We start from the raw sequence: 12,371 nt of genomic DNA, 5'->3' as shown, positions 1-12,371 counted from the left end.
CTGTGACCAGTCCGCCAGCAGGTTTGACCTGTGGGGGCCCTCCTCCTGGGAGGGGGCGCATGCCTCCTGTGAGTTCTGACGCGGCGGTGGCCCACCGCCAGCCGCCGGCGTGCTCTGCTCGTGCTGTCTCGCCGACGCCACCGACGCAGATGACCCCTGCACCGAGCCCGCCTGGCCATCCGAAGACGGCGCCGGAGCAGCGCGCGCCCCTCCATTGCCGGGGCACGGTCCACCCCCACCACCGCGGCCATCCACATCCTCATCAGAGTCCGGCGGCGGCGGTGGTGACCGGGGGGGAGGTGGGGGGGGGGCAGATCCCCACGATGGCCGGGCCAGTGGGGCCTCCCTGATGATCTCCACCGGATACCAGAAGGCATCCACCCCATCCACCCAGCCAGGCGCCTGCCGCCGACCCGGCTCTTCCACCACTAGAATGCGCCGAGGAGGAATCCGGTCCGGATCGTCCGTCCGCAGGCAAACCCTGAAGCGGGACATGTCGCTCCGCCGGGCCGTGCAGTCCGCGACCTTGACAACCAGCCTGATGCCCCGCAGGACCTCCTGCGCTGCCCGCCGAGACCACGCATTCGCCGGAATGCCAACCAGCGCGAGCTGCACCAGTTACGGCATGGCAATGCCGACAACCCGGGACTGGCGGACTCTGTAATCTCATATATGACTGGTTGTGATCGTCTTTTTTTTAAATTTGTACTACGTTTTGGTACTCGGTGACTTAAAGTTAACCTACATTGACTGGGTGTGCGCATCATGTTATGCAGAGGTGAGATAATCCTTTTTGAAGAAAAAGAATGATTCCATATCCTATTCACATACTGAACGATTAAAGGTCCAATAATAACCAAAATATTCGACAGATATTCAACAAGAAAGCTTATACATGGATCCACCGTTCCCGAGTTTGGCAGCGGCGAGGTCAGGCAGTACCAAGAGTACCAACCATCCATACGCGCTAGGAGACCATGGCGCCGAGCTCATGGCACGTTGGTTTGGGCAGAGGCAGGTTTTGCAACGTTTGTTTTATATTCTTGAGCCCGGGTTCGGGTACGTAATGAGGGGATAAAATAATGGTGCAACTTGGCGATAAACTGCGCATCGTCGTTTGTGGGGCGCTCGCTAGGTGCATGCACCCGGGCGGGCATCTTTTCTGGAGGGAACGCATGTGCATGCAGCCTATGCGGAGCCAGATTGACTGCCTCTCTCCCCCAAGAATTCTTTTATTTTGCGTGTGTAAATGTTGCGTACATCTGAATTGATTCCGATCAAGATGTGCTGTCAAGATTCTTCCGCGGTACCCTGCTTATTACGTTGGGGTGTACAAGTAGGAGTACTTAAATAGAGGAAGAAATAGTATTGGTACAGTAGTACCCTACCCACTAAAGTCTGCACCATATCTGCGCTATACAGTAGTGTATTTGCGAGCTAATTAGCTAAGTCAACCTTTTTTTTACTTATCCTGCCCGCCGGATAGACGGGTAAAGCGCTGCATTTGAACACGTATAGAAAGCTAGACTGGATAACGGACTAGACTAGATCCGCAAGCACAGACACAGGAGCGAAACCTTATTCTGTAGCATCCCAAATGGAGTGCCAAGAGGCAGGAATAAGAATAGGAAGCCTTTCGCAACAAAAAAAAAAAATGGGAATAAGAGGAAGCAGTCGGGTTTCCCCTTTGAGCCATCACCGCCTGGCTCCTGCGATGCGAGAGTTGAAACCCGAAAGAAGACGCGCGCCCCCAACCGATCTTAATTTCCACTTGGAGAGGCTGCAGCGCCCACCCGGTCGGTCCCCACGCCGCCACACCCGCCCCGAGAACCAATCACGGGGCCCTGCGCTGCGCGAACCCGTCCCCCCTTTAAAGCCCACCACTCTCGGTCCCTAGCTCCCACTTGCACCACCCCGCATAGGATAGGCCACGCCAATATTCCACGCCCAAACACACGCGCAGACCGGCGAGCGATAGCTGATAGCCCCGGCCGTCGACGACCCAAGCGCGCCACCCCGTCGACCGATCTACCAGTACGTGTCCGGTCGCCCCTCGCCGCATGCAGCTGTGCCGGAAGGGGGCTTATTTTTGCTAACTGCACGACATGAGGAGGTTCTTGCCGGCGGGAGTAGGGGAGCCCTCATCCTCCTCCTCGTCGGGTCCGCACGGGAAGCACGAGGGCAGCGAGGCCGCCGCTGCTGGCGGCGGTCTGCGCTACGGAGGGGGAGACATCTCGCTGGGGCGCGGCAACGACCTCCTCCACGGCCAGTTCCGCGGAGGCGAGGGGGAGATGAAGGACGACGGAGCGGACATGCTGGCCCGGCACAGCAGCTCGCCGGCGGGGTTCTTCTCCAACCTCATGGTGGATGACGGTAATAAGCGCCGCTGCTGACACTAGCTGAATTCATCCCCGCCTGCTTTTAATGCCTTTCTTGCTAGTGGTTTCTGTACTGTTTAGCGCGCGTAATTCCGTAGTTTTTGTACGAGGAAAGGAGAACCCGAAATGTCTTATGGCAACATCCATCTTGTCCATGTTTTTGTTCTCACCGCCGTGAAAGAAACGAAGAGCAACATTTCGGCGCGCGCGATCGCTTTCTTCCGATCGAGGACAGAATAAAGCAGCGCTGTTTTTACCAGGGGGGCGCCCCAAAAGTGCAGCTCCACTAGCTCACCACCTGCAACTTGCACCGTGTGTGTGAAGTAGACTGCGCAACTTTACCGGCGCCTCCTGCCTGTTTTGGTTAAACTAGTTCTGCTATAAATGTACATTTGCACATACTAGTAGTACATGCCGCTTTTTAATCTGGTACGTACAATAGCAAAGACAGGATGCATGATGCTGTTACAACTCATTTTATTTTTACGTAAACCCCTAAACTTGCTTTGAACCAACAAGATACTCTAAGTGATTTACACCTCGCCCTCATTTCGTATCCGACGTAAAATGACACAGCATGTTGCCGACCGGTTCACGATAGTGTGGAGTGGCAACAGCCAGCTCCGCGCTGCAACATGGAAAAATCCCCATTAGCTGTGGTGATTTTTTTTTGCGAGAACCATTAGCCGTCGTGATGATCTTAGGTGGGATCACATCTCACTTGCCAAATTCACATTTTTGTTGAAATTTTTTCTTTTGTAATTACTCGCATAAGGACTCTGAAAATACCAGGTCCCCACGTACACAAGCAAATTGTTAATAAAACTCCGAAATAGCTTTTTCTTTTGATTCAATCATCTTCTTCAGATAGCCGATGATAGAACTAGAATATATCAGGGTAGGAAACATTATCCAGATTTCTCTTAGGTTCGAACCGATAGCTGATGATAGAACTAGAATAGATATCTTTTGTTTTCTTTTCACCTGAGCCCATATCTTTTCTTTTTTATCAATTTCTAATTCCGATCTTCCTCCCTAATATGATATTATAGTCCCAGTGTAGATAGAAATTCCCTTATGATCTAATTCCGCTAGCGGCACTTCGGCCTGGCTTGAAGTACTAGCTGGCGTGACTTTCGCAAGATCCTCCATCAAGTTTTTGACTGAAACGCCGCTCATATTCAGGGTGAACACTCATGTTCTAGCCTTTGGTTGGTTGGGAAGTAGCGGCGAAATTGTGTTGTTACCTTGTTGAAGGCGATGTCTAGTGGTTGAGTGCCGCCCTTCAGTGGTTGGTCTCGCCATGCAGGTTGGAAATTCTGGTCTTGGCCATCTTTGACCCAACAGGGCGGTGAAGGTGAGTCTCCGCCCCCTCCTCTGCCGTGCTTCTTGCCTGGGGTTCGAACATTGGGGCGGTGGCATGGAAGGCAGACAAGCAAGGTTCTCTCAGCGGGCTGCGTGATGGTGGTGTTGGTTGTTCGTCTTGACCGTGAGGACAATGAGGTGAGCTGCGGATGAGGGTCTTAGTGTGAGGCTCGTCATCACCGTTGTACCAGTCTAGTCTCCCGATCTCGGCATGGTGGCTGTAACCAAAGAACTATCACTGCGAGACGGAGGTGACACCGAGCAAAAGCTCAAACCGATGAGTGTCAGTACCTACTACGATGGCGCCAATGGATGTCGCTTACCCCCTTTGGCAGGGCATGCAAGGGGTTGTGGTGACGTCTTCTCCCCTCTTAAGGGTCCTTGAGAAAACCCTCGCCTGGCATGACATATAGGGAGTTGTGGCGCCTCTTCGTTTTCTCCCTGGGGGTCATCTCCGGGGAGCTCTGGATCCTGTCGGCATCAGTGCATATGGATCATCATGCGAAAGAGATGTGGTCTTATTGCAGTGGTGGATATTGTATGGTGGCGTGCTTGTTCTGTTGATGTAATTATCATATCAGATAGTATGGGATCCATGGCTTAGTTTTTTTTCTTCGAAAAAGAGGTTGAAACCTACCATCAATCTGCTTAGTTTGCAAGAAAGGGGAGGGGAAGTAGGGCTACGATGAGTTTGAGTCTTTCCCATGAGAGGGTGACGTCTCTCTCTCAAAACTGCCTAGAAGGGACGCAAAACAAAGGGCTACTCATCACTGGTTTTCTTCAAACAACTCACATTTATAAATTTCCATATACCTTTTGTATTCATGTGTCTCTAGCTTGTACGGATTCTATAATCCTAGTTGCACTTGATTATTTCTTCTTTTGACCACTTGCTCTCTACTTAAATCGGTGTACCTTCTCGACTCCCTTTGCTCGCCTAAATAATAATACTATTGTAGCAAATGGCTTAAAATGTCGCCAAAAGCCTTGGTCGACAACAAGACTTTAGTGAAGGGTCAATGCCTTAGCCTGGCCCACATGCCCCATTTGCACACACACTATATATTTTCAATGGCTAGTTGCACCGTCTAATGCACGTTAAGTGATGGTTCGTTATTTGCTCAAAACCCTAGCCAAGGTTAGGTTAACCAAAACTAAATGCAACTTGACTTGGTCGACGGCAGAACCACGTGCCACGCCCGCTTGGCGTGTGGTGGCCCCAACGCTGTCTTTGGACCAGGTTCAGCTGACGAATCCACCGTGCGTCACGCATTTTTTTTGCTGAAAATAGTAACCTACGCGAGCCTACAGAGATGCATCCGGCGTCGTCGCGTGCACTCCACACGGACCTGCACTTTCCTTTAGTGGCCGATGACTTCATTAATTTATTGTGATGAGGAGAATAAGATTCTATCGTTCAAAAGCATAACATGTCATGGCATGTACTAGTAGATCAATGGTTGCATAACTAAAAAGGAATCAAGCTTGCCTGCAAATTAAATGCTTGGAACTGACAGCCATTAGTAATGGAATCCAATAACTCCCGAACGTTCGGATTTTGAGCATTTTGTCCCGAACGTTTTTACATGGCAACTTTAGTTCATGGGGATGGCAACTTTAGTTGATAGGGATGGCAACTTTGTCCTTTTTGTTTTTGTCAGAAAATTGCCATGTTTTTCTAATCTCACACAAACTAAACTTGCCATCTAAACCCGTTCGGGTTGCCATGCTTAACTTCCGAATGTTCGGAAGTTATCATTACCGTTATTAATTTGAGAATAATTCCTCGTCAAGATGAAATTAGCTGTCTCGCCAAAAATTAAAAATACTCGCATAATTAAGCAGCATGGTTGTGTGGAAAAAAAAAGAGGATGAAGAAGTTTAGCAATCACTAACTGTTTTTCTGTTTGGGCCCGTTCCTTGGAACAAATCAAGCAGGATATCATGGCTCGAGAGGCGCCGGAGTAGCTGGTGGCAGCAGCGGCGGCGAAGCCCACCGTCACGCCAGTAGCAGCACGAAGATGAAGTCCCAGCTGAGCTTCACGGCCGGCGGACAACAGACCACTGCCCACCTCTCGCGTATCTCCGAGGGCGCCTCCTTATTCCCCAGCGCCGACGCCGTCCGCGCTGCCGCGCACTCGGGCAGCGAGCACCCCGTGTCGCGTTCCTTCTCGGCCAGCGGCAGTAGCGGGGGCTTCTCCATCGTAGGGCCGTGGGATGAGTCGAGGGAGATCATCGGCACCCTCGATCTCGGCGGTTACGAGTCTCAGGTACGTACCCCACATTCCAGGATGGCCGGTCAGCAGCATTCATCGATCCCTCACACTTAAACTTTGTACGTGATCTTTAATTCCGTGGAGCTCGTGGTACGGTGGTGGGTGCAGTTCAGTGGCATGGCGAGCTCGTCGTCGCTGGAGCTGGCGGGGATGGACAAGTACATGCAGGCGCAGCAGCAGCAGGACCAGGTGGCGTTCAAGGTGCGGGCCAAGCGCGGCTGCGCGACGCACCCGAGGAGCATCGCCGAGAGGGAGCGGAGGACGAGGATCAGCTACAAGCTCAGGAAGCTGCAGGACCTAGTGCCCAACATGGACAAGGTACGTACCACACGCACGCATATACACACTACGCACAGCGGAAGCGACCGTGCTGATAGCTTTTGTGGATGAAACAGCAAACGAGCACCTCGGACATGTTGGACCTCGCGGTGGAGCACATCAAGGGCCTCCAGAGCCAGCTGCAGGTATGTCGTCGTCGACGTGCTCGGCGCTAGCCAGCTAGGCTACATCCGTCAATATGTTTTGTTAATCGCACTACCAGTGATCATGGAACGTTAACGAGAGCTTGGTCGTCTCACCGTCTCGATCTGCAGGCCATGAAGCACGAGCAGGACAAATGCACCTGCTGCAACAAGCCTTGAGCAATTAAGCAGAGGACCAAGGACTGATCAGCACAACGCAAAGAATGACACCACCCTTACTCGAGAGAAATGTACATGCATGCATGGGTAATACTATTGATCCAACATGATGCATGAATTAGTGCATGCCAATGCTAAATGAGTACATGGAGCTCAACGGTTCATACTTTATTCAAGGCGGCAAGGAACTGGCAGCCGTTCTGATGGACCCTTCAACTTGTTCCCAGTCTTTGGCCATAATTATCTTGAAGCAGGTGGCTAGTAGATCAGGTACCTCTCCCGTTTCCACGAGAACATGAATTTTGGTACTAATTAATTGCTGAGACTGAGAATTCTTATTCCAATTTTTTGTAATAACCATGCAGCCATTGGCTCTCTTCGTAGCATATAGACGTGTGCGAAGTGAAAAGAATAAAACCACCACATCCCTGGGGTCATATGCAAAAAAAACACCACAATACACACAACCTGCAAAAACCACCGAACGCAAGAAGAGATCAATGCATGGTTCAAACAGAGGTAATTTTATGCAACTCTACACAGATTCTACGGATAGAAAACATCATCTACTAGTTGAGATACCTTAATCGAGAATATGATGGAAAAACTAAAGGATTTTACAAGGAGAATCGGATCAGATCGACGCATACCAAAGGAGGAAACCATCTTTGAGAAACTGAGCCGAGGAAGAGACCTGCAAGGCACGGGATCGATAGAAAAATGGTAGAGGCGACGACGACGGTGGCGTGAGACACCAAGGGTGTGAGGGTAATAGGTGAGAGTGGGAACCCTAACCCCCACGCGCCCCGTATCAAAGGGCACTTGGAACCGCTACCCCGTGCGCATGGGCTAAAGTTGCCGGGGGCATGGGGTCCCGTGCACGCGGTATAGAGCCTGTGGGCACGGGGTGTCCAGTTGATTTTGACAACAAATGCAAGAAATGGCACATGGCTGGTTAGAACTAGCTATCCTTACAAAGTGTCATGCTGCAAGGTCATCTCACTTCTGAACATCATCACAAAAGAAATCCAATACTACTTGAAAGGTGCATGTGGAGCACTTGCATAGACTGAAAAACATGCCTTATGATGAGAATAGATTGAAAAGCATGCCTTATGATGAGAATGGAATATGATAGATCCGCACTAAAGCCAATATAGATATCATATACACTCATTTTTGCAACAACAAAATAGAAAACCCAAAAATTGAGTGCACCATCATACTTTAGCATATAATGACATAAAGGTCTAAAATACCCAGATAAGTAACAAATAAACATCCAACACTAGTGCAGGGACGTCCTATGCAAACGGTTTTTACCCCCTTTCAGTGACACAATTTTAAACCGTCGCCTTGCTAACATGGGCGATAGGGGGTCCATCCCACACGACCCAGATAAATCGTCGGCGATAGCACACACTCGGAGCAAAAGAGCTCGTGTGCAATCGGGTGAGCTGTCATGAACAATTGTGCGGGACAAAATCATGTGACATGTGCTTAGCATCCCACACAATGAATTCCGAACAAAATTTTCCGTTGGTATGGTGCATCACACACAATTTTTTGCATAAACTCGTCTGTGATAGGGGCGGCAAACGTTTTTTCTGTGTATATCGTTTGCGTTATTCAAGTACAACACAAACATGCCTACCTAGAAGAAACTATATGAAATAATGCTGCCCATTACACACATTTTTCCCATGGAAATGTTTGTGCAAGGTGGCCTAACGCAATAGTTGACTGAAACGTCGTGTGTGGTTGTTCATTGATCTCACATGTCTAGTTCTAGAAACTGTAGGGGTTGTCTGAGGTCATCGCCCACGAAGTTGTATGAGTAGCCATCTGCAGTATAAAAACCCAATAAGTAGGCTAATTAGCCCATTACTTTTTATACATTTAGTAATCAAATTGACATTTCATATCAAACACACAATATATTTCATATTCATGTAACGGCAACCCGGATTTCATAATAGAAATACATCTGGGTACACAATCACATAGCTAGTTCGGCACTCAGTTACACCATATAGCTAGTTCACACCCCATTACACAATAGCAACAAGTTTCACATGCAACATCTAAAACCTTTAAAATGTAGCATCATAGATGGTAAATAGACAGATATATCTCGTCTTGAAAATTGCTGAAGTGGAAGGTGAATACATATTGAGCCTTTAACGATGTTGAAGGTCCTTGCAACTTTAGGCTTGTGGATGTGGATGATTGCCCTCCCGTCCTTCGTCATCTTGAGGAAGACTTCAATATTATATCGTGAATGTTGTATGAATACCTTCCTCACCTCTTGACCATACCGGTGGTTTGAGAGGTAACCATCAGTGAACTGCTTTGAAAAGGACTGAAAACAAAGATATGAATAAATATCTTCTCTAAATCTTGAAATGGCGCATAGGAAAAAAACAAAGTAAAAGAGTTAGTACCATCCTATAGTTGATTGATGTCTTCTTCATTGTGCAGACAAAGATCTTGCTATTTTTCGACGCTAGTTTCTTTATCCTAACAATCTTTCTGAATTTCTCGACTTCACTGATATTTATGGACATCTCATTTCCCCCATACACAAATTGGGTCGAACGATGGGTCTAAACCTCTGACAACAGGACCTACATATGCGAGACCAAATTATTGAAAACTTAAATATTAGAACGGTTCCTGCAGTTGCACAATAATGTGCTATTAGCCAAAGGATCATGTGTAAACCTCAATGGTAAGCCTCAGTGTCTCCCATTGTTACGCAGCAACATATGGTAGATATTGACCAGGTTAAGTGAGAATTGGCATACTATCAATAAAACATGTTAGTGCAAAATAAACACACCGCAGATGCGACAGATTAATCTGAGCCACACGGAAAAGCCAGTAAACCAAATCAAGCATGCTTAACAACTAGTATATCGTAATTGTATATGTTTCTTATGTATTTAGTATAGCCAAATTTGATTTATTTTCCACATACATAACACTAGAAAATTGTACACACAACAATTGAACAACACATTGCAGAATTGAACCAAACAGTTAACTAAACACCACAACAAATAAACCAAATAGTTAACTGAGCACCACATTGCACAATAGAACATACTAGAAGATCGTATTGCATAGTAACACTACATTGGACAATTGGCTAAAAAATTCTAAAGGAAATGTCGACATTTTGGGAACGGGGGTACCCATACTTGCCTGCCTGCGGCCCGCGGAGTGGCTCCATTGACGGCCTGGAACGGCCCATCTTCAGCATCAACAACACAAGACCCTCGCGAGGCAGACATGCCAAGACCTCCAGAAGGAGCGGCCTCCTCAAGCTGGCTCCTGAGGAGCGGAGATTTCTATGCAAGCCTTCACCTCGTGAGGTTTGGATGACGTGAGAAGTGACGACCAAGGCCAGGCGGGCGCCAGCGGGCGCAGTACAACAGTTTCCTCTTTGGTGTAAGGAGGCAAGAGCAGGCGTGGAGTCCCGAGGAATCAGCCAAAGGTTTCCATTTCCATGCAACAAGACCAAGACCGCCAGGACGGCAGGACAGAGGTCATCGCCGAGCCCACCACGGCGTCACGACCAGAGGCTTTGCAGGCGAAGACCATCTTTTGTCAGGATAGGATGTACCAGTTGTCTCCCTTCGAATTTGGCCGTTGTGGTATCCCTTCCCGCCTCCGTTTTGGGGAAGAGGACCAAGGCCACTATAAATAGGGCCTAGCCACCACCGTAGAAGGGACGGATCATTCATCAGCTCACCAGCTCACCCAAACACAAGAACACACCTCCTGAGGTTGTTCTCCCACTGTACTAGTTCATCCTCAGCCCACCTCGAGGCCAATCCACCACAAAGCAGGAGTAGGGTTTTACACCACAAGGTGGCCCGAACCTGGGTAAACTGCCTTGTCCCATTTACTCCCAGTTCATCGAGCTAGGCCGTGGGTTCAGTGAGTAGGCGGACTGGGGAGGTTGTGTTCTTCACACGCACCCCAGAGTTTGAATCTATCCAGGGTCTGTGGAGCCCTGAATCCGACATTTGGCGCACCAGGTAAGGGTGTGTCGGAGCCTCTCTTCCTCCAGTCGACTCGCCGCCATTTCGCCGTCTCCATGGCGGATGCTCGTCGAGTTCTGAGCGCCGGGCCACCCTCGCCGCCCAGACGGCGCCGGCAGGCGACGACGCTCCCCGTCGTTCCCCATCGCCTGCGGCCAATGCTGCCACTGGCCCTACGGCCCATGAGCAGCAGGCTTCGTTGATGCAGCCCTCTGTGCGGCGTGATGGGCGCACCGCCACTCTATCGCTGATCCCGGCGGCTGCTTTGTCTTCTCATGCCCGTCGTGGGCCGGCGAACGCACATGCTGCGTTGCTCATGGCACGCGAGCTCCTGCGTTATCGCCCGACCGATAACCTCTACGAGGACTGGCTGGACCGCATCGCCGAGCTCGTCAGCGCAGCTAGAGAGGCCCCTGCACCGCCCCGTTCACTGCCTCCCCCGCCGCCTCTCGCAGGCGACGTGGCCCACAGTGCGCCTCCTCCACCTCCCAGGCAAGACGTCGTCCCCGGGCCAAGGCGTGAGGCTCCACGGTGCGACCCGCCGTGCAGGGCGCCGGCGCACGACGAGGAAAGCTGCCAAGTGGTGCAGCGGCCGCAAGGAGAGGCGCGCACGCTCCCAGCACCGCCACTTAAAGACCGCGCGTCGCCCGAGGTGGTGGTGCGCGAGCGCCAAGATCGGGCTCCCCTTCCACGGCGGGCTCCGGTGACCATGGCAGGATGCCGCGCGTTTGCTCTGGAGCTGCGCAGCATCGTCTGGCCAGGGAAATTCAAGCATGACCTGCCTCCGCACTAGGACGGCACCCCGACCCTGCCGAGTTCCTGCAGCTCTACGAGCTAAGCATCCAGGTGGCCAACGGCGATGAGAAGGTCATGGTGAGCTGGTTTCCCATGGCCCTCAAAGATGGCGCACACTCGTGGCTCCTGAACCTCCCCGCGGGATCGGTCTCCTCCTGGGATGAGATGCGAGAGCTCTTCGTCGCCAACTTCCAGGGCACTTGCGACCGCCCGCTAGCCGCGGGTGACCCGCGGCGCATCAAGTAGCAGCCAGGAGAGACCTTGCACAAATACATCCAGCGCTTCAACAACGTTCGCCTCAAGATCCCCAAGGTGTCGGACGAGGCCACCGTTTCGGCGTTCACTGATGGCATCCGGGACGTCAAGATGAAGGAAGATCTCGCCATACACGAGGACCTATGCACGGCTCTGGAGATGTTCAACATGGCAACCAAATACGCAAGAGCTGAGGAAAGACGCCTCTCCCTCCTGGAGCTTCCGGAGGCTGACCCAAAAGACAAGAAAACCAAGGCCAAGGACGTGAAACACAAGGGACCAGCTGTGCTCGTGGCCGAACCAGAGATGAAGCGCGGTTGCGATCACCCGGAGTCATCCAAGAGAAGCCGCCCGTTTTGTGTCTTCCAACCGTGCATATCCACAACACCAATGACTGCCAGGAGCTCAGGGCCATCTGCGACAGACGCCTCGGTCGTCGCCCCAAGCGCAACGACCGAGGCTACGGCCCTGGAGGAGGACGAGGCAGACGATGCTGGGACAACCGCGACCCCCGCTAGGACTGGCGCGACCAGCCTCGTGAGAACCGCTGGCAAGGCCAGCCTCGCGAGGGCGCCTGGAGGGATCAGCGTCGCGAGGACCGTTGATATGTCT

General features: G+C 51.1%; 1 protein-coding gene across 2 annotated transcripts; it reads left to right on the top strand.

The window, feature by feature from the left end:
- The first annotated feature begins 1,915 nt into the window (after positions 1-1,915).
- LOC123144745 (transcription factor bHLH128) lies at positions 1,916-10,754 on the top strand. Of its 2 annotated transcripts, XR_006471911.1 has the most exons (6): positions 1,916-2,373; positions 5,682-6,013; positions 6,128-6,337; positions 6,415-6,483; positions 6,613-6,930; positions 7,026-10,754. XR_006471911.1 is itself a non-coding variant. In XM_044563969.1 (5 exons), the coding sequence occupies exons 1-5, from the start codon at positions 2,106-2,108 to the stop codon at positions 6,658-6,660; spliced, it is 927 nt and encodes a 308-aa protein (XP_044419904.1). In that variant the 5' UTR covers positions 1,916-2,105; the 3' UTR covers positions 6,661-10,754. The 2 variants fall into 2 exon arrangements, 1 of the variants encoding a protein (XP_044419904.1); XM_044563969.1 differs by having other exon boundaries at positions 6,613-10,754.
- The last annotated feature ends 1,617 nt before the right edge of the window (positions 10,755-12,371 follow it).

Source organism: Triticum aestivum, chromosome 6D (assembly GCF_018294505.1).
Source record: "Triticum aestivum cultivar Chinese Spring chromosome 6D, IWGSC CS RefSeq v2.1, whole genome shotgun sequence".
Lineage (NCBI taxonomy): Eukaryota > Viridiplantae > Streptophyta > Magnoliopsida > Poales > Poaceae > Triticum > Triticum aestivum.
The sequence above is the reverse complement of the archived record's forward strand: the minus strand, read 5'-3'. Positions and strand labels throughout refer to the sequence as shown.